Raw genomic sequence first — 23,578 nt, 5'->3', positions numbered from 1 at the left:
GTGACACACCCTAAAACACAACCACAGGTCTGAACAGATCCAAAACGTTCTTCTCCACGCAACGCTTTTCACAGTCACTTGCTACACTTGCTTTGCAATAGCTGCGGGCAGAGATTTTCGGGAGGGCGTTCAGCTGCATAGAAAGAGGGCCGAGGGGCCCGTTTGATTATCTCATTGACACTCTGGAAATGAGGAACACAAACTCAATCTGATAAAGGGCGTCTTACCGGTTGTTCCCCAATACTGTTACTGAGTTCCGTTTGCTACAAAATGTCCTTTTTATTTTTTTTCCCCAATATATAAGTCTAGCTACAGAAAGTCAGTCTGTAGAATCCAGCCATGGCTACTGTGCTGTGAATTAGCCTTATTTGATCAATTATCAGATACCTGCACTCAGCAAAAGGCAAACGAGAGCCAATCAGGTTTCGGCCGGTGGGAATGGCTGCGCTGCTCAAGGTATGTGGAATCTGTTCACATAACTTGTAGCACCTCTGTGGATGCCACATAAAAAGTATGCACCATTTACTGCTCTGGGATGGAGTTGGCTTTAAAGTCAGATCATAATTTAACTGAGAAGAAAGAAAAAAACAAACAAACAAAAAAAACTCCCAAAACAAACCCTGATAGGTTCTTTATAGTAAGATAGATATAAAAATTTTTCATAAGAATCTCTGTCCCCCTTTCTTTTTGGCTGCCCGGGAAGAACCAGAAAGATGTTCCTACCCCAACAGAATCCCTGATGCTGGTGACACTGCCTAACTCAAAAGCCACACGCGATGAAGGCACGAGTGACCAGTCAGGTCTTCTGGGCTTAAGCAGCTACAGTTGCTGCTCTTAGTAGTATTTCATCTCCTCAGGATTCACTGCCAGTGAAGAGGTGAAAGGCTGCACATTAAGCCTTTTGTCCGAAAGCCATGTGCATAGCGAACTTTTACACCAGCTTCTATACAACTATTTGTGTTAACTTTGCAGCTGGAATGTTTCCAGCATAAGGCTTTTAGAGTGACTCCAGCAATAACAGAAGCCTTTGGATTTTTCTTGTTTTGTTTAAATCCACTAGCCATGCTCAAAAATAATATTTCTTCATGGTTTTATTTTTTAATGCGGTGGCTAGCAGGCACCTTAGTAACCAGCCAGAAATCAATTGCAACCACCATCAACCCCTAAACTACAGTACCAGGATGGCTGGCTAAAGAAAGGAAACTGATTGGCTGTAGTCTGAAACTTGCCTAGTACAAGGTGTCTGGCTGACTTTGTCCTAAATAAGGCTAACATTAGTGAACTAAGAGAACAGCATTTGGTTGCAGTCTTGCACTCAGGAACATCCTTCGCCGATGCGTTGGCAAGATCTCCCTACTTTCCGATCCAGTTTCACCATTTTCATAATGGCTTCCTCACGGCCACGGCCCATGTGGTCGAACGTGCAGTCGTGCTGTTCAGGCAGGCGATGCAGCATACAGAACACGTAACCTGCGTGGAGAGGGAGAGAAACACAACACAGTCAGGGACTCGCCTAAAGCCCTGCAATCAGAAGCAAAGGATCGTCTACTGAGGGCTTACTTGCTTCTCACAACCTAGTGCCAGCTGTAAGTTTTCACTTCTCTTCCTCAAAGGATAAATAGCTGGTTAGTCACTGAATTTTCTGGAGTATTTATCAACACAGTATCAATGCTCAAGTCACACTAGTGGGTGTTTTTGGTTTTTTTTTACCACCCTCTCATCTTATAGAGAAAGCCCCAAAACCCACGTAAATTAGGTATGTCTAGACAGTTACTAAAGGTATTGTTTTTTTAAAAAACATTTTTAAAAAAATGTTACTAAAGGTAATGTTTTTTTTAAAAAAATCCAAGCTGATCACCTTCACTGAAGTATTTTCTGCTTTAAATGGAGTTGGTTGTCATTTCTGGAATTCAAGCCTGTGGTACTTCAGGTTGAGCTCCCAAGCAGGCATTCAAGTCAGAACTGCTAAATCTGAGCACCTTGCTTCCTCCTCACTGACAGCGACTGCAGGAGAGTTCACTGCTCCACTACTAGTCCAGTTTTCAGAAACTTCTCTTCATGGACTGTGCTAACACTAACCACAGGGGGTGAACAGGCATCTGACACAGGGATATCTCATGCCACATCATCCTGCTCTGTAGCTGAGAAGAGGTAGTTTATTGTCCCTTTGTCTAAAGCTAGACAATGTTATTCAGTTTTCCAGGGAACATGTGATTCAGAGAGATGTCAACTTTTTCCTACAGGTGAGGAGGGCATCTTCAGTAGCCACCTCCTTCTAGTCTGCAAAGAAAACCAGCTTTTTAAAATTTGGCCCTAACACTTTATAACAGTAAAGAAAACGCCTCAAATTTCCCACCTCTAAAATGAATGCTACACAGCAATAAGTAGTATTAAGATGAAATAGCAGGGAAAAAAGTCACAGAGTTACAGGGCTGCTGTATCCCACCATATCTATGAAACAAAGCATGGGATTGCCAGTGCTGCAGTATTATTCCTGCCTGATGGTGCAAAGAGCATCACTCTACCTCTCACTGAATGCTTGGCATTACTGCAGCTCCTTGAATGATCAAGGTATTAAAACCACAAAATGATGATATTTGAGAGCTGGAAAAGGATAAAAATGAATGAATGACTAAGAGAGTGTGTGTTTGTGCATATATACACACACACACATATATATATAAAAATGTGTGTAAAGTATTTCAAGCTCCTGGACTATAAAACATCAACTGTAGAAGAAAACTACAGGCTACCTTTATGTTATGTGATTGTTAAGAAAACAGAAAGGGAAGAATATCACACATAGAACTATAAAAAAAAAAAAAATGAAGAAAAATTGATTTATCTTTGCTCTTTGTTTCAATGGCATCAGCTATGAAAAGCCATGCCTGTTTTATCTGTTGCTGACTTTGAAACCCAGTTCTAGGAACAAAGGAAGAAAGACAACTTTTCTGTAATGGTATATGTGATTCAAAAATATGGATAGAAAGATACAGATTGAATCGATACTTATTTTGCCCCTTGTGATCATTGCCTCCACTGGGTCATCCCACACTCAAATGTGACAAACATCTTTCCTGAGGTGCCAAAAATTCAAGGTCTGATTGTTAAAATGAAAACACCTTTAGACTACAGTTTCAATACTAAACAGCCATTTCACTCAATTCTCTTTTTCAGAAAGCATGGACTGAAGGCTTCCCGATTCCTTGAAATAACACTTCAAGTTACTGAACCAATACCCACTGAAGGCACAAGGATACTTAAATACCTGACCAGATGAGCTCAAAAATCAAGTTCCTCATCTTATCTGCAATGAATGCATAAAAAGCAGATGCAAGAAACCCTGCAGGTAAGGATTAGGCTGAAGCAGTTTTGGTCCCTTGTAGGTGAAAACTAGGTTTAAATCCTGATGGCTTTAAAGATCCTCTTCACACAGTTAACAAGCATCTGTAGAAAAGCTATTTAATGTTATCTAAAGAAATCTTGAACACGTTATACTATCTTCAACACAGCTTCAGCAAGAACATTTTGACAATTCTACAAGTCTAGTAAGAAAATACATATACAACATGATTGATCACTTTTGAACATCATCTTTCAACTGCCACATCTTCTCACCTACAAAACCTCCTGCCTTTTCTAGGCCAGAATAACTTCATGATGTTCTTTCTGCTTGGCCATCTTGCTCCAGTAAAATCTATTCTGTGCTTTGCCATATCTTAATTTCTTTTGTGAACACCTTTTAGTTCTCTTTAGAGAACCATTTTTCCTATAGGAAAATCTGCACTCTATGTTACGTTTATCCCAGATGAAACACGTTTGGCTTTTTTTTTTCCTTTTTCATTTCTTTCTTTTTTGGTTTGGTTTGTTTTATTTTTCCCCCGGTTTGTCAAGTATTTCCTTACACATTCTTGAACAGAATTTCAGTATCTGTTCACAAAGAATGGCAAGTGACTTTCATTTTCCCAGACTATGGGAAAAGTATTTCTAATTTCAGCAACTAAATGATCTAAACCTGTTATTCATGTGTGTATTTAAATATGTACTGCTAATTAGAACTGATAATACCTAATAGAAACAATACCCAAGCACATTTTGAACATTACTAAGATAAGTTTTGCATATATTGGTTGGTCTTATGGAGAGGGTTTGTTCTCGTTTAATTAGAGGTGGAGATCTTCCAGAAATCTCATTTCCAAAACAGACTTAAGATCTTTATTCCCATTGCTCCAAATACCCAAGTCGCTTTAAAGATTGGAAGTTGTGTTTTTGTAGGTTTTATTTAAAATTTAAAGGACTTGAATACTGTTACATAGCAGCTAGTTGCGTAACAGTATTTCTGAGCATTTTTTCATTAGTTCAGAGTGGATATATTCAATTAAGGTATTACTGCCATATTTACTTCTTGCTGTATTCACTGGTCTGGAAATCAGAGTGGGCATTCTGTGATCTGTGTGGGCACAAGTGCCTGGTGTAGCATCAAGACCACCAGTTTTTACAACAGTCCCATTATTAACTTATGTGCACGGGGGACATTAGTCCAATAGATGTACTTCTATTTTGATCCTTCAGTCCATATTGAGGGGTGAATTTTCTCCTGAGAACTCTGCTTTTATGGTTATAAAGCAAGTTAGATAAATGAACTCTTGTGGTGTACTTACTGTTAAGTTCATTATGGGGAGATAGCAAATACAGGTTGTCTCCCCTAAAGGATTTTACTGCAGAAATGCTTCTTTTAGCACACTATAACTAAAAGACAAAATAAATAACTTTCTGCTAGGGGGAAGAGCATTGGAAAAAGGAATCCATCTGCCAACTAAATAACAGTTAATAGTTTACCTTATTCATCAACCAAAAATGTGTCAGACTTCCACTCCAAGCACAGATTTCAGCCTAGTAAATGTAATAATACATCTCACAGCATTGCAATTGTTGTTTTCTGATGTTAGAAGTAAACTATGAATCACCTACTCCTCAGGCCTCTAATGAAAACATCTTGGAAAAACATTATATAGTGCCTCAAAACCTGTGAGCTCCTCTAAGTACCCCAGAAACCACTTCACAATATATCATCAAAAATTCACTTCCATTTCATCACCAGAGCATAAATGGCCAAGACCAAAGCAGTGTACCCAAACAGATCAGTCTTTTGCATAGGGCATGCAAAAAAAACATCATTTGAAGGAAGTCTGAAGTTCGCACACCAGCAACTGTGAAGTTGCTTTCATTATTTCTGAGGAATCCTCTGGGAAGAGGCAACTGGAGAGGACAGAAAACAGAATAATCTCCCATATTCGAGACCAGAGCATACCACAGACCTACAGCTTGCACTGTGTGAGTGAGGATGAAAAATGGCTGCATCTCCCTCACTGTCACATTCAAGAGCACTGGCTAGATGGGAGTATAGAATGACAATAAGAAAATATTTAAACTGAAACCTACATTTATTCTTAATTCTCTGTCTTCAAATTCTGAAAATAGTAAGCTGCCAAAATACTAATAAAGTGATATGTGAAGCATCAGAAACAATTCAACTACGTAGCATGATAATCCACAACACAAACACCAAACTTTAATTATGAAGGCTCCCTGATTTTATTCAATTTCTTCTTTTCCTATTTGTTAACAGAAAGTAGTCAGACTTCCTGGAATGTTGCACAAATGCCAAATACTTGCATTGCTGCAAACTAACAGTGGAGAAGCACAGCACAGTGTGGGTCTACTCTAGAGGATGTCCTTGGTCAGCCATGGAGTCACAGACTCTTCTAACGTACTGCTGAAGAACATCACACTGCTACATAAAATATATAACAAATACAATGTCCCTGTCATGCCAATACCATCGTGATAGAAGGGCAGCTTGTTTTTCTCCCACCCTGAGATTCTGATCTCATTGATGAGGCATTCAGAAAGCTGCTAAAAGAAGACAGATTTGATTGGTTTATGTGTAAGCATATTTTGAAAAGCAGAAGTGTCAAAAAAGCTTATTAAATATTTACACAGCTTACACATTTACAAAGTGACTTAAAACTTTTTTGTTTAAAAGCATCTCTGTTTGAAACATCCTGATGTATATTATTTAAAAAGCAGCTGCATGCTGCCACAATTACCCTGATACTAGGTGTACCCAGACACTTGCTTTTCTAAGACTAGAGATCAGGTCTGGACTCTGCCGTGCAGTGAAGGTGCCACATGGCTGATACTGCAGTTCCATCCATGGGAGGAAATGGAACCTCGCTTGTGTAGAAGTACATTTTTGCATTTCTGCAAGGTAAGCCATGCAAATATCATTGCTGACAAGACAAAGCCCTTCGTTACCAAGTACCACCAATCACCTTAATTTTTCAAGCTAGATGTTTGTTTTCATCGAACACAGCAACTGCTCTGAAAGTTCAGCCTTATACACTATAGTGACCGCTTCTGATTTCATCCAAGGAAGCTCCCACTGGTAGGTAAAAGAAAGTGAAGTCAATACAAAGTCAGGCCAGCTGATACTTTAAAATCATTTTACCTACCCAGTAGTACTGCCATTTATCATTTTCATTCCCAAGCCAAAGGGCCGAAGCTCAGAACTGCCAGAATCGGCAGCTTACACCATTTCCAGACTTCATTTAAAAAACAGCTTGTGTTTGAACAGCTCCCCTATACTAAGGTTATTCAAAAGTAGTCTTAATAGTGCCACAGACTTATTTCTGTGCAGAATCCTGTGCTGTGTGCTTTGGCTTCTTCACATGCTTCACAAGAAATAATACCTTTCTTGCTAATTTGAAATTCTCATCAGCAGAGGTTCAAACAGAATTTAAAAATACCTTAAGAGGTGAAGGTGCTGCAAAAATTCCCTAACAAAGGTGTATTGTCTAACAAGCTATGTGTGAGCCTGTATAAAGATTTCTGTGCAAGAACAGATTTTAACTTAGCTTTAAAAGATGAACACTCCTACAGGGTATCATTGCAACACAGCAAAACCAGGCAGATTAGCCAGAAGAGATAATCTCATGCAGCAAAACATGCTGCTGCAGCACTGGTTAGAATAATTGGACATCATTCATGAAAAGTGTCTAGTAATCCCCCAAATAATGTTATGCATCTCCTCTGTGCCTTCCAACTGGAAAGAGGCCTCACTAATGATACTAACAATAAAGCTATTTTTTTAAAAGTGTGGAAAGGAAATATTCTTTCTCTTTTTCAAGACATGAAATGTAAGCAATGCATGTAAAACAAATAGCTACCAAGACACAAAGCAAGATCCTAAAGACTTGTATATTGAGTACTTAAGAAAATAATTGCTCTCTGGATTTCAATGTAGTCCATCTTGTTCCCCTAGTATTTTGGAGATTTTTAAAAAAGAACATCCAGCATTGGGAGGATGTAAAAGAGTGTTATAGTCCAGCCCAGCAAAACTTCCAGAGCAGCTTGTTTGCACTGCTATTTTACAGTATGATAATCTTCTAGTCTGTGGATACCTTGTATTGTTCTCCTCCTAGACAGCTCCGTTCTTGCATATACTCCAATTCTCTCTTCTCTTCTGTAGGGAACGCTCTGCATTGGCATTGTCAGCTTTCATTATACAACTCAAGGAACATTCAGTTTTACTGACATTTTCTATAAAACCAAACCAAATCCCAACAAGCAAAGAAATAAGCTTTTGGAAATAAGTGAGCCAAACTACTCTCCTGTTTCCCTTTCCCAGCTTCGCAAGATATCACAGACTTTGATTAAGTGCTAAGTAGTTCAGAATAACTTGGCTAGGAATCTTGTGATCTCTTCCCAGAGGGAAACGGAAGTAAAGCCACATTATGGTGCAACTTTTTAACCAAATAGATGTACCTATTAAAACTCCACAAAACCTAGCTTGAGGCAGTCCTTTCTACCATTTCCACTCCAGGAAGAGTGGATAGGGAGCGTTAACCTCCGAGTGCTCAGAGTTAGAAGTCTCTAAATATTAAAGCACAGTATCTTAAAAATTGCCCTCTCAAGGCAATTCAGTTCCACATTTCTTCACAAACAGAAGAGCTGAAAAAGATTCACAAAAAAAAAAAAAGTAGGAAGACATGTACATATCTTATTAATTTATTTTTCTAAACATTTGCTACAGTCACTGCAGCTTGCCTTTCAAAATGTTCTTCTTTATATAGATGGTCTACACTTACTCATGACTACCAAAATGGCCAATAACTGAATCAAAAAGAGGAAGAGAAAACAGGTGGTATAAGTCACCTCAGAACTTTTCTTTTAATCTGCCAATCTGTCCCTGGGACTGGACATGCACTTGGGACTTCCATCCTGCTCTGGAGTCAGTCAGCATCTCAGGTTTCATGCTAGAAACACACAGCTCTGTCACATCTGTGATGCTACATAAAATGTTACGTCTGAGACTCAGGATGCTTATGATATGCTGCAGATTCATTTTGTATTTCTGCTACTAAGTTTATGCTTAGAAGAGAAGGGAACAAAGATTTTTTTCCTTTCTTCCTTCTCTTTTGCTATTGACAACAAAGAGAGTAAAGCAATATGTATGAGCATGCATTAGAGACAAAAAAAGCTATTGGTAGAAAAAAAACAACTGCCCAGGAAATGACTGGAAGAAATTGTATACAAAAGAAAGATGACATCATCTTAATCCTGTATCAGCCACTGGACAGGTATGGTTAAAGATTCCACAAGAATTCTTTAGGCTGCAAGGCAAAGACTTTGCATTGCCAAGTTTAGTCACGTATAACCTGGGTTTCAAAGCGTCTTCTGTCTATTTGCCTGAAGATCGTAAGCCTGGGAAGCTGCTTTAGGGAGCACACCAGAGATGTGGTTTTGCACTGTGGAGACTCTGCAAGCAAACTACATTTCATCCCAATTTTGTGCTAATTTCAAGTTCACTTTTCCATTTAACTTACTACCTGCACAGAAAGCTGTCAAACTGTTTTCGTCTACATTAAATGTGACACAAATTTTGATCAGAGAATTTGTACCACTTGAGTACAAAGCAAGTGCTGATTTTTTAGTAGTTTTTTTTATTTTTAAGCAATAGTTCTTGAGGAGATTCTGTGTAAGACACTATTCTACTCCTTTACTTTGGAACTAAGAAGAACTCAAAAGAAAGTTTCCTCCTGTTTCTTTGGAGCAGGAAAAATGAAGGCATGGCACTCTGCTAGATTCCAGTCCCGCTTTTGCTCTAGTGGATGCCAATTCCACAGAAGCAGGGAGTATCTTCAGGAACAGAACTAAAGTTTTCAGGAAATTTCTGAATTTCAAAGAATCCTCAATGAATCAATGCAATAAATACAGCATGCTTGTTTTGTAACAGTAAACTGCAATGTAAAAATTTTGCTGTGTGTCAGAATTTACTGCCAGTCTCAGTAAGGATCATATCTCAGTTCCTCCACGTACCACAAAATAACAGTGGTTAAATCTTTTGGTTTGGCCCAAATATTTTTTTTGCCCTACAGAACATATGCACATAAGAGTAACTGCTTCTGCATCAAGACTTCTTCATCCCACTACGGATTCATGAGTTAAGGCCAACAGCTATCGGAGACACTCTAATGGAGCAACTTAGGTACATAATTACTCCCATAGGTAGACCATACAATCCGTACTCACTTCTGAACTGCTCAATACCTCAGAAGTCACTGACCGACACATTTCATCTGTAGGCTCCCCTTCCCGCCTTATACATCATCCTCAGTTTTTTGTCTAAGTTGCAATGCACAGCACTCAAGCACAGGCAGTAGTTGGGACACAAGCTGACTCACCAGCTAGCCCCAGTGGTGGGTTACCACTGTTGTGAAACATTCGTAGAGCTGGGGTATGATTCTAGTTCATCTATGGTGATAGATTCAACTTCACAGAAATTAACATTTTAATTTGCCACATACTTTCTCAATATAACTGAAAGAAACAGTTTTCTCTGAAAGACTTGCACAATTGTTGAAGCACAAAGGAAAAAAATTATTAAAGTTTAATTTAACAAGAGAATTTGCAAAGAAACCACTTTGTTCCCAACAGCTTGCATCACCAACAGCGGTTCCAGACAGTGAACACCAATGTACAACCAACCTGAGGGAGATGAAGAGGTTGGTTCAAAACTAAACTAAAAGTTTGCTTTTTTGAAAAATCAAGTGATTTTAACTTGCCACATACTTTCTCAATATAACTGAAAGAAACAGTTTTCTCTGAAAGACTTGCACAATTGTTGAAGCACAAAGGAAAAAAATTATTAAAGTTTAATTTAACAAGAGAATTTGCAAAGAAACCACTCTGTTCCCAACAGCTTGCATCAGCAACAGCGGTGCCAGACAGTGAACACCAATGTACAACCAACCTGAGGGAGATGAAGAGCTTGGTTCAAAACTAAAAGTTGGCTTTTTTGAAAATTCAAGTGATCTTGCAATGATGTATCCAGGAGGAATTACTATCACTGCTACACTGGTAGAAGGAACATTCACTGCTGTGTTTGCAGGGCTGAGAACACACTGAAACAACACTGCACCTCCCATATCACTCCTAGCTTCACCAGGTCATATCCTGTAGGATGTGGGAGAACAAATCCAAAGAACAGAATTTGCAGTAAAAAAGCACAATTATGCCCAAAAGACATCCTAGTGTCCAAGAGTAGACACCTAAGAAGGTAGAGGTAAACCATAATAATACATAACACTATTGCAAATAGTAGCACTCTTATAAGATTAGATTCGATTGGCTATACCAGTACATAAAGAAGTATTTGTTTCCTATCCAAACATTTACATTTGAGAGTGGTGTGAAATCTTAAAAAAAGTCCCCTGAGAAAGGGCAGGTGGATGACAGAGCTATCCTAGCGTCAATGCAGGATCTAGTGCAGAGTGACATTTTCAGAAGAGCCAGATGAGTATTAATGCTTTCAGAATTCTCTCTACACCAAGCCCACCTAAGCTAATACATTTCTCCCAGAAGCTGAGGATTTAATTAAAAGCCAAAGTTTACCCAGTAATTTAATTAAAATAGCAAGCAATACCGAGTTATTCAATAATGTATGTGTATCATTTTGTTTGGCCCAATGAAAATGCAGGAAAGATAAGCCTACTAATAAAGAACAGGAATGAATAATTAAAGGGTCTATACTAAGATACTGTATGCATTATATTAATTCTAATTGTTCTCCTGCATCTTGCATGTATTTGACTTCAAATCATCACATGCCTAATGCGATTTCAGTTTGACTTTCAGTATATTTCCTGAATTATATTATTTATGCCTTGGGTTTAAATAGCTTTCTAGAGGTTGCACCATATTGATCCACAGTCTGACACCAGCTAAGCTTGCTGCCCAAATCACTGGAGAGAAGCAGCTCTATTTCTTTTAAACCTAAGTGAAATTTATTTTATGTCTTTATCCCCTATTTACACCTTATGTCCAGGGTCTGGTGGATTACACATTCTGCTCCTTGCAAGTCTTCTATCCTGTAGCCTCTTGCAATCTATGTCAAGAGTAATTCTTCTAACTAAAAGGAAATAGGGCTCCATTCAGAAGCCCTATTTATACCACACAGGAAAACAAATGCTTAGAGCCATGTACGCTTCCACCCTTCCCCTGCTTTTTTGGGTGCGAGGACTTACAGAACATTCCCTGCTCCTGCTTGTTCAGAATATAGCAGAACCCCCTGTACACCATGTATCTGGGCAACTGTCAGCAATTTGGGAATGTTTAAGACCTGTGAACACCCTTGTAAGTAAACATTTTCATTTCCATACATATGAAGCTACCGTTAAATATATGTGTTACTTCTAAAAACATACAGAAGAAAGTAATATACCCTAGTGATTAAATTATCCATAAATACAGCTCTTGAAACTTTCCTCCAAGGCCAGAAATAGTTAATATCGGAAGCCCCTGACATAGACTACTATTGCTCTCTTAACTTCTGTGAAAAGAGATGCATGCTGATCTTTTTGCCACTTCCTTAGAAGGCCCACAGCAACCTAGTGAAGAACTCTAGGAGAGAAACAGGTAGCCTCAAGTCCTAGTACTCAGCTTTAACACTTTTTTACACCTTAGATATGGAATCTAAGACAACAGGTGGCATTTTTCCTTTAGGTAGGTAAGTGGTTTGTAGGGGAAAAAAACTCTAGTTCCTGATAAGAATCCTGGCTTTTCAAGGCAAATTTTGACAATTTCATTTAATATCCTTTTTCTTCTCCCAGTTCTGATGCAGCAAGTGGTGTGATGTTTTTTCATCACTTCCTCCTATGAAGAATTTAGACTTTCCCTCACAAAATCCACCGGGCGTTCCTTCCTACTTAAGCCCTACCTCATGGTCAGTTGAACTAGCTGGTTCCTTCAGGATTTGTCAGATTATTGTGTCATGCTTTTGGGCCTTCTGTGTTATACTTCAACTATCAAGCACATGAATGAAATCAGCACTTATGTGCGCAGCTATTTGTTAACATATGGACAAGTGTGTTTGATTCATTTTGAGGGGGACACTTTCTAGGCGGTATCTTTCCTTTTCAGAACAGACTGCTGCAGCCTCCTGCCAACCAGCAGAAGCTTTCTAAGTGCACAGGTTGAAGCTATAATGTGTGCCTGTGAGACCCTAGATAAATAAGAACACTAAAAAGAATGAATTTTGATTAGAAAAGGCAGAGCACTTTAACCTTCAAAAATGTTTCCTTTAACATCTGGCAAGGTAGGTAGCTATTATCTTCATTTTTCTGGTAAGAAAAAAATGATTCAAAGTGAGGAAATTACTTCCCTAAAGGTAGTGAAAGAGATGGAATTAGAAATAAGGTAGTCTCTGCTCGATTTTTATGTTCAAGTTCACTAGGCCATGTGTCTCTTGTGCATACAAGACAAAAACTGCATAATCTTTCACTTTATGCATATTCTTCTCTCTTCTGTAACCACATTACAGGCATGTATGGAACAAAAGACCTAATGTGGCCCACCAACAAAATGCTCTTTTCCCCTCTCATACTGTAATTTCCATGCAAAAACCACTTGAAGGTTATATACTGAAGGATTTACGCACATCAGTCGTGTCAAAACAAAACCTCTGTTTTGTTTTGAAGAGGAACATGCTAATTTTCTTTATTTAAGGAGAACCTGAGGACTTAAGAGACCAGCTGACCCATTTCAACTACATGTATTGATAGGTGCTACTGGAAGGTAACTGACAGGCTCAGTACACATTATTAAATCAAAAGAGTTGCCTGTTGCAGAACTTTAGGTAGTGTGGTGGCAGAAATCAAAATCAGCAAATGCTGTTAGAAACCCAATTAGTTGAACAAGCTGAGGGAATATATTAGAGCCTTTTCAAACTGTATTTCATTATTCCTAATTATAAGCAGTCCATGAACTCCATTTACATTTTTAAAGCTGTGGACAGATTTTCTAAAGCCTAGACACTGAAGTGTTTTCCTGGGTCCTGTCCTTGGAACCCATGATACATGAACTAGTCAGCTGCTTTTATTTCTAGTATTTTCAGAACACATATTACTCTGACAGACCAACATGAGTTAACAGCTCCCTTTCCCTATCAAATTATAGTCTTGGGATAACATCTTTGTAAAATAAACCAAACCAAACCAAAGAAACCCCTTTGAGCTTGAATTCAAACTTCAATAATTGGGGAATTTTTTTTTTTTAAATACTTGTAGCAATGTGAGCTAAGATGCAAGGCATTACTGGAATGGCTGAGGCAACAGCACTATTCTGGGAGCAACTATGTTCGGAAAACAGCCAACAGAAGGCAGCTGAATATGGTACATCTTACAACCTGGCAGGAAGACTTGCCAGGACTATAATATGTAACCACTTACTATTTTTCCTTTAATTGTTCTTACTGAACTGGTTGACTCAATCTCCAACAGCAGTGTGTGTATTTAATTTTAATCAATGGAAGTACATCTGTTATACCAATACATAATCATGTCCTGAAGCCATTTTGGTTTGTACCAGATAAACCTTATTCATCTAAAAGGTGAATTTACCAATTCCATTGCAAATTCTTCTCCACAGAAAGAGATTCCATGGAAATGGAACCATGATTAAATATTTTAGTGAGTTTTATGAGAAACGTTAGTTTTTAGTACATGTTGGACTATTTTGTACAAAGATAAAGCACTTGTGAGAGCTGAAATGGAACCATGATTAAATATTTTAGCGAGTTTTATGAGAAACGTTAGTTTTTAAGTACATGGTGGACTATTTTGTACAAAGATGAAGCACTTGTGAGAGCTTTTTTTTTCTTTAGCTTACCTATTCAAGTTTGTTTCTTTCTTCCTGTCCTTTTGAAGAGAATTTCTAAATTAACTGAGTAAATCAAATAATTCCAAATTTATTCTAGCACAATCCAATCCAAACAGTTTCATCATCTCCTGTGTTTATGAACAAGCAGCTCTGTTACACAAGTTAAGAATCTGCAGCTGTTTTCCTTCTACCTGTTATATTACTGAATCACAGTGAGACTTGCTGCCACAGCATCTGTAGAAAAGGTACAGTCTCTTCTGTGTGGACACATTTTGGTTTAGACAGCTGACACAAGTGCTCAGTGCTCCATGAGTTTGTTCTGTTCTTCCTCTTACCCCTCTGCTTAGCAGAAAACCAAACCAGACAAAGCAAGAGGCACTTTTAAATGATCCAAAGAAAAGAATTCTACCAGGTTACTACAGATTTATATAGAATTAAATTAAAAACAGGGATGTGGAGAAATAAGCATAGTAATATACCAGAACTCTCTTTTTTATACTTAATTACTATGCTTATGTGTTTGTGTGTGTATATATACACGTGCATAAATATATCTACACGTAATCTGAGACAAGTTTCTGAAACGGTTTACAAGGTATGCTTGCCAAATATTTTTAAGAGTTTGTTCCTATCCTCACCAAGATTACATATTATTTACAACTTCTTGACAAATGCTTTCTCATGATGGTTGGATCTCCTCTAATCTGCATTTACTCAGTGTTTTAAAGACTTTTTTATTATTAATTTTCTTATATATATATATAAAAGCACCAAATTATCTTTAGAACACAGCAGGCTTAAGAAGTCAGGAGATGGTTTAGGACGTAAGTTATTTTTTAAAAGATACAATGCCAGTTTCCTTTCAGTGTTGTCCTAGTGCAAGATAAATCTGTTTCCCAGGGCTTTATTCCCACATCACCTTTAAGGTCAGCTTTCTTTTGAGGTACTTTTTTCAAATGGACTTCTCAAATTTGTAACTTTATTCCCACGAGTAACTTCTATCATTATCACTGTCCACATACAAAAGAATGTGGTTCACTGATATCTGTACAGAAATTAATCTGAAGATGTCACAAGTTTTTTTCTCTTATTTTAATAATCAATCCAGAGTATGTCTGTCTCTGTCAACAATTCCTTTCATCTACTTAAAACGCATTTATTGCCTATTAACTGCCTGTCCCAATGCCCCTATTTTTTCCTCTTTCCAGTCAATGCAGTTAAACATTCAGCTACATGATTTTTTTCTCCTCTAAGCAAGTAACCTTAAGATTACTCAAATACTTAGTTGCTTTACCTCCCTATTTTATGCTGGTTTACAGTTCAGCTTCTCCTTTATCTTTCTTTCATTTTCCTATATGAATTAATTTGTCATCTGAGCCAGCTACACTATGCAACACGTACATCTTGTACTACTATGGCTCATTTCTTTATTTTGTCTTCTTCCTGGCCCCTCCTCTGATCTCAGCAAAGAATGCAGAATCTGAAGTGTTTTTATGCATTAACCTTACCATACACAAGCCACAAAGTAGCTGGGTGCAAACTGAGTTTATGAACTATTCAGACAAGCTGATTCTTTGTTTTGCTAAGCTGTAGCAAGCAGCCTGCTATTAAACTTGTTAGAACTAGAAACCATTTCATCAAGACAATCTTACCCACTTTGATCACATCTTAACAAGGCATTCCACCAACTTGAAATAAAGAATGTAACACAGCATTTATCCCGTTTGCATCAGTCACATTCAGCACCATCTCTGAGACGCCCAGCACACTGCACAGACTAAAACCTGCATCCTCTTTCTACAGACACGCTCTAGTAGTCAGATCTCAATCACAGCCAGCAGAGGACAGTGACCTACGTGGATCAAGTTACACCCACACAGAATTCCTAAGCAGGAAGGCAAGTTGTGCCCTTCTAAGGAGCAGGCTGTGGTGTGCTCCATCAACATGCCGTGCCCGTGTTCCGCACGCTCAGCGCAGCGAGGCAGCACCCCGGCCAACCTCCAGAGTTACTCTCATTGCCTGACTCAAAGTCTTACCACTGTAGAGGCCACTCGTCAGTGTGCATCCTTTCAAGTCAAGAAACAGACAAGCGTCAATATTGCCAACATCTCACAAGTAATAAGTGCAAAACAATGCCTTTTGCCTTCACCCATGCCTGAGGTTGGCAGGTACTGCAGAGTCTCCATCAGGAGCAGCACTGAATACACAACCGACCAACTCTGTCCACATTCTGGGAAATTATAATTTGTTACAACACAGCCTAGGCCAGTAAAACTCCAAGAAAACCTTTTCTGTCCACACGGGCAAGAAATAACTGCTAACATCCATTTGATAAGATTGCACCACAACTGAGCAGTTTTTTTTCAATACAGTCTGATTGAACCAGAAGGTTTCAGCATCTTCCCATCTTATTAAGCACCTACTCTGGCCAAAGAACACAAAAAAAGAGATTGCTATCTGAGAAGCATATTAAAAAAATTGGCAACATCTAAGCCACTGCTCCTGGAAGATAAAGACAGGTTTACTTTCCAGGGCCCATTATCTGGGCTACCCCATGCTCACCACAAGTTCTGGAAAAGTGGAGCCTGAGCTACAGACATATCCATTAGGATGTGGCCTACAAATAGCAAACCATGCTGCACAAAAGCTGCTGAAGATCTGGCACACGGTACTCATTTTTCTTTAATTGCTGACTAGGATCTAACATGACAGATAGGAAATTCCTTCACTGACCGTCTAGAATATCCTAACAGGTCTTCTGTAATTCCAACAGTATTAAACACCGCTGCAGACTTCTGTGTATTGGCTTTACACACAGCAAGTGATACCAGAACTACTTTTTGCTGTACAATACTGAGCCTTTGCCCTAAAATTAAGCAATTAAACTATGCTTTCTGTGCAAATAATTTCTATGGCTTAGAAGTTTACAGCTCAATATCTTTTAAAATTGTACACAAGGCCTATAAATTTATAGTGTTATTTGCAAATAATCCACCTGCCCTTTTCTAAAATACATTTCCAGAACTCTGTGTTACATAGTTCCTTTCAGTCACAAATATGCTGCTCCTAATTTTAAAGCAACTCTGTGGCAATCACTTGTTTATCACGTGATTGATCTGACAATTTAATTTTCAGATCAAAGATCATAGGTGGTTCATTTCAGACTGCTTACACATCCAGCAGAAATGCCATACTAGAATGTAACTCGAAGAACATGATTCCTGTAATTCCAGATGATACAACTGCCTACTAAATCTCATATTAAATAAATATATTATTTCTATACAGTTGTTATCCACCATAAGACACTAAGCTATTGAAAGGCCCACCAAAACTAGAGAACACTGCTGTCTAGAAAACAGGCCTAATTTAACTGTCATCTAGAAACATTTCACAGGAAGCTGATTTTGTTCTAGTAGCGTTGATTTAAAGGTTACCAGTCAGAAAGGCACAAAATGAGAATCCATTCTTTAAATTTCTCTTTCTCACTGAAGATTTCGAAGTGCATCAGCAATTAACAATTCCTATCAGTTCCCCCATTTCGCCATGTGAAAAGGCTCAGAACTCGTCTTACAAATTGCTCTTTTGAAGATCAAAGGGAAACTGAATTTGTCTGTGTGTGCTCTGGACGAGTTTGTAATTTACTGGAACTTTCAGAGGAGGCTTGGCAGCATGCTCGTTTGACAGCCCCAGGGTACAGGATTCAGGGGAGCTCTGTGACTCTTCCCTTCTGAGTTCCTTCCTTGCCTTTAATTGGCACCTCATTAGAAATTAATGAAAATGACATCCTCTGTTCTTCCTGCTCCAGGCACAGAATGCTACAAAAAGGCCCATCACAATTCATAACACATTCAATTTATATAGCAATGGCTCTTAAGCATTATTTATGAGATGTGAATTTCTTGTCAGCAGTTAATAACTTGTAGAGGGGAAGCAGAATGAAAAAAGATCTTGAGAGTATGCGTGTATGAAAATAAACAAATTTTTCTACAGCTGAAAAATGTTATGTTTGAATTTGAAGAACCCTTACTTAAATGTCCCTTCTCAGTAGTGAACTGTTTTTCTTCATGGCAAAGCCCTGCAGCACTGTCAAATCTGTCTAAGGTGGCATGTAGCGTCAAAGCAACGAGCTCAGCAGCATCACTTCTCTCTGGACACGTCTTACAGGAGACAGCAGAGCCAGTACAGCCGTTTCCCAAAGATATCAGAATTTGCTGTAAAGCCTTAGGGGTAAAGAAGTCGCTCACTCACTCTGTCCCTAAAAAGGTTGTGCCTCATTGGACAAGTCCCAGCTATTCTTGATTGGTATCTGCAGGTATGTTTATATTAAAACATTGTCCACTACATATAGATTTTTTCTTTCCACTATGTCCCACTAAAAATATCACTGGAAGAGTCACCAGGACACAGCAGCAGGAAAGAAGATCATTTCCAGTACTTTCAACATTAGGACAAAAAGGTGTGTAATGTGAATTGCATCTAGCGTCTAGGCAAATCCTTTGGAAATTATCCCCCTGCTGAGACACAATGAAGTAACTAAACCAACTTCTCCAAAAATGCCAATACAAGTGTGGGCAGAGAGAGCAAGTGTAAGCTTGCAATACATGATCACATGAAAAAATAATTAGCAGGTAAAACTACCATGTGCTTTATCACTGGGTCTGATGAGCACATTTAAACCAGTTGTGAACTCAATTGTTTCTTGAAGGAGAGAGAATCACCTCTGGAATCTAGTGACATTATTTCAGAAAGATTATTTGCATGTAATATGAAACCCCAAATTAGCTGTCTGCATGAGATTATCATCCTCATTTCAATTAGCTAAAAAGTGTCATCAAGTTTGGAAAAGCCAGGCTGGATGATTTTAAGTATATGGTGAACAAGTCTTCCCCCTTGTCAGTTCACTAAGAGTGAAAATATCTTCAGTTAGAGGGGCTTTTATTTTTAAGTTTAACAATAATGTAATTATAAGATGTAGAATGTAGGTATTGACCTATGTTCCTTTAAGTTCTATAAAAACCCTGTTATCTTAGCATATTTACTGATGTGCTTTGTGTTTTTTCTCCTGTCAAGTGGGTACGATGCTCTCCCGCCTTACTGGGACTTCTGAAGCTAAATTCATTAACATCTGAGATCTCTTGAGACAAGTCAGTACATCAAGGCCAAAGTTTTAAAAGGGAAATTAGACAGGAACTAATTATAACTTTTTGCTACCAGTGGAAGTTACGGCTTCTGTTAAAAGTACCTTTGAAAGATAAAAAAAAAGCAAGCGTTCTCTGTCTCTCCAGCTCCGACACCGACCTGCGCGCGGCTGCGCGAGGGAGCCGGAGGCTGCTGACAGGAGGTACTCACCACAGCGACACGATCCCAGTTCCTGCTGTACTAGCTCCAGTTTTGTTTGGCACTGGAAGCATCGGCGTCTACTCTTCTGTTTGGATCGACTGGTTTCTTCAGGCCTGTCATTACTGTCATCCACTAGACGTGGCCGTTTCACAGGAGAAGCCTCACTCTCCGACTGTGAATCTGTTGTATTCACAACAAATATTTTAGGAAAAATATTAGAACTTCCTTGTCGAGGCATTCCTCTGGCAGATTAAAGCTATACTGCTTTCAGCTGGGGTCACCGCCAAGCAGCGTGATACTTCCCATTCTATTGCATACACACATTTTCTTAACAATCAAAATGAGCATCAAGTAAAGGACAAATTTTCTTTGTTCCCTATCAGAACCCCTCCTGCTGGCAGTACTGAAAAGAAAACGAGCTGATTAGCTTCCTTCCAGCCCTGGCTGGGTGACACAGCCATACACGTAGAGCACACACCATCCTAAACAACCGCTGGCTTCATCTGCCATCTCATTTAGCTTCTCCTGCACGACGCCTTCGTCCTCCCTGCACAAAGCAACTAAAGTAGGCTGCTGGTGAGAAACAACTGAATGCAGGTTCAACCTAAATCCTCCCTGGGCAGGAGAGAGATTTTTAAGGCACAGCATGTATATCATCTCTCTTACAGCTGAAGGCACTATGTGAAAGCACCATACCGTGCTTCCCTCTCTTTCTGCATGGGTGACAATTTAAATCTAAATTACTATATACCAACAATATGAACCCAAATAAAATAAGCCCAACCTGTACATCCATGATACAAATTCAAAGTGTTCAGGAATTTCTAAAACATTAGTCAGAATACTATTTGCATGAATAGCTTTATACATTTCAGCTTGCAAGAAAATAGTGTGTGGAAAGCCTTGAGAATGCTAAGTACAGGACAGTGTTACCTCAGGTAATGCAGTGCCTTTTTGGTTGTGGTGGTGGTGTTTGTTTGTGTTTTTTACAATTGAGAGTGTGTTGACCAGGGCTCTAGAACAGCCCATGAAATGCACATCACTGACTGGTATGTGGGATGACCAACCTTTATTTTTGTGTGGTGTCAGGAGGCAGTGGATTTCAGCAGATCTGAGTCATGTCAGGCTAGAAAAGACATTTTCCCTTCCCAAACCCACAGAGCAGAATTGGTTCTGCATTTTGTTTTAATAGAAGCTGCAGATGAATTTAATCCAAACTGTACCAAAAATCAAATTGTAATATTGCTGTAAGGAAACTAACTGCTGAAAGCCATTACAGCAATTAGTGTTCTAGTGCAAGATGGTGATCAAGGGGAAGAAAAAACTTTTTAGCTCCGTCAAATCAGTTTTAAAAGGACAGAAATCCAACAAATAACAAGATAACTATCTTTTGGGCAGGACGGTAGCCTATTGAACATGTTTTTACATTTATTTTCCTTTTCCAATGCATGGTGTCCCTCTGCTTATGGAAAACATATCGACTTTGTGTTAGCTGTCCTGGATTAGCCAGGAAAATAATTGCTGTGCCTAAAACATTGTCCATATCCTTGTTATTTCAATGATCTTATCTGATCCACTGTTTATCAACATCATGACTTTCCCTGAGTAAATATCTAAAGAAGTCAGAGTAGGAATACCTGCTGGCTTCTCCCTCTGGGGAGTGCTCTGCATAGGTTCTCACATGCAGTATTAACCAACCCACTTTTCTTACCTGTGTTTCAGACCTTGTCTCACCGTGTTCTTCCAGCTATTGGACTCCAATATCACAGCCATTACAAATACACAACTTGCCTCACATGGACCTACTTTATTTCTGCCATGCTGCTGATAAGCTGAAAATATGTCTGGCTTTACAAGAAGTACAAAGTGTTTGTATTTTCACAGAAAACTGAATGGCTCTCTGCACAGTATACAGGTAGATATGTTTTTATTAAACTGCAATAATTTCATCTGATGTGTGCCTCAATACAGCCTTCTTTTTGATCACTGTCACAGATTAGAAAATATATCTATTAGGCCTAAACTAACATTCAGTACATAACATCCCCCTCTGCGTGCCTGGCTGTGCAGGAGCCTGGACAAGGAAAATAAAGTAGTGCCGAATGAGTTAATGCAGTTATGGAACAACTAGTCCTGTCTTCAACTACATCTCTACAAAATCCTCTGAACAAACTGCCTGACTGAGCAGAGATCCTGACTCACACTCCCAGGCAACAGTCCTGTCACACAGCCACTTCTTTCCAGAGTGCCCAGAAGAGCAGGCGAGCACTGAATGGAGCAGGGTGCACCCTTCAGCAGGCAGCTTGTGTGCTGTAACCTGGCTGACTCGTGGCAGCAGAAATCTGTTCCAGCCCACCTCGTTGCCAGAGATAGGGATTCATTGTTTATTTATAATCGATACATGATTCACAGTTTATTCGTTACTCAGAGAAACAGATATGCTGCTATTTTTAAATGCCTACCTCCCACACATCTTTGCTTCTGAAACAGAAGCCATCCTGGTAGTTCTCAGCAGCAAATTTGGCATTCTGAATGAAGGCGATGGAAACCATAGTGCTCTGCTTATCATAAAGTCCAAATAAGGGATTCATGCCTATGAGTCAACCAATGTCTAATCAGTTAATGAAGCCATGTGCCTTAATGAGAAAAACAGCTACCCCGAGTCAGGCTAGTAGTCCTATAATTAAAATATTTAATGATGCATTTCCTGTTAATTGGTAATGACTAATTAGATACTAACAGAAGCTAGTTAATAGGATAGAAATGAAAATTTAGGTATCTCATATTTTAATAATGACTATCTTTTTGCCATAAATTGAATGGTGTTAACAGTGAGGTAACCTCAGCCTGCCTCTCAGGCACAGCACCAGCTACCCGATTGCTGATTGCTCCACGCCGTGAGCACGAGCCTGAGTGAACCCCCGTTACAAACCAGACCAGCAGCACACGTGCTTACAGCTTCTCAGGGCTGCATACAAGGAGCGAGGAGAAACTGCAGACTGGAAATAAGAGATTTTAGATTCAGTCCTGCATGCATTTCTTCCACATCACATTGCTTTCCACAATACTGAAGGAAGCAATACAAGACACACAAGAAACCTTCCGCACCTGGAATCTTGCAACGTTAAACATCAGAGATCTGACAGCAGTTTTAGTACCTGGATTGCAGGAAAAAAAAAACAAACTAGGAACAGGGTGAAGTGCTGCAACTAGACTCGACTAAATTCTCAGGGTAAACTTTTAAACACTCAAAAATGGCTATAGAGGATTCTTTCAGCTGCTGACTGACAGTGGCTCGCCTTAGAAGGATGGTTTGTGCACCACGAATTACTTCTTGCTTTGCTTTTAAGGAAAAACTTCTGTACCCAACTTGCACTTTAGCATTACAAGTAAACCAAGATACACAGTTTGAGGAGAAAAAAAAGAATGCTTTCTTTTACCTGCAGATATCAAAATTCATAAAACTTTTCAGTAAAAATGAAGAAACCCCAAATTTTCCAAACAAATGGTGTTACGAATGTCATAGCTAAAGCCCACTCGCTACTCTTCTGCCACAGAGGAGTTTTCAGGCTGCATGCACATGGCTTCACTAACAAACATGATGGCTCTTGCACAGCACTTTGGGGAGAGGGTGGGAAGCTCCAAGCCCAGCAGAGATGAGGGTGGAGAAAATGTAACAGGGAAAGACGAAGGAAGGAAGAGATAGGAGGGTAGCAACAAGAAGAGGAGCCCTCCCCTGCTGCTGCTTGCTCCAAGAATGAGATGAATCTGTTTAATCTCTGGTTTGATGACAGCTTTTGAGGTACTCAGGTTTTTTTCTTTCCATGAAGAACTCATGACACTGACAGACTGACATTTATGATCTCAGCTGCCTGTGCAAACACCAGTAAGAGCAATAATTAATGAATCCTCAAACATCACTGTCACATCCTCAAACTATCTTAAAAGGAGCTTGAGCTGTTAAGACCTCTGTCTATGAAGAAACTTGCAGAGTCACAGACATTAACTACATAAC

General features: G+C 39.1%; 1 protein-coding gene across 1 annotated transcript in view; it reads right to left on the bottom strand.

Annotated features, from left to right (window-relative positions):
- Positions 1-1,073: 1,073 nt before the first annotated feature.
- ZFAND3 (zinc finger, AN1-type domain 3) overlaps positions 1,074-23,578 on the bottom strand; it is a 46,444-nt gene continuing 23,939 nt past the window's right edge. Inside the window, exons 3-4 of the mRNA XM_008946367.1 lie at positions 19,573-19,743; positions 1,074-1,470 (exon numbers count right to left, since the gene is read on the bottom strand). Of these exons, the coding sequence (XP_008944615.1) occupies positions 1,316-1,470; positions 19,573-19,743 (326 nt within the window). The 3' untranslated portion in view covers positions 1,074-1,315. The remainder of the gene's footprint in view (positions 1,471-19,572; positions 19,744-23,578) is intronic.

Source organism: Merops nubicus, unplaced genomic scaffold, assembly GCF_000691845.1.
Source record: "Merops nubicus isolate BGI_N331 unplaced genomic scaffold, ASM69184v1 scaffold5678, whole genome shotgun sequence".
Lineage (NCBI taxonomy): Eukaryota > Metazoa > Chordata > Aves > Coraciiformes > Meropidae > Merops > Merops nubicus.
Note: the sequence above shows the minus strand (reverse complement) of the source record. Positions and strands in the feature narration are given on the sequence as shown.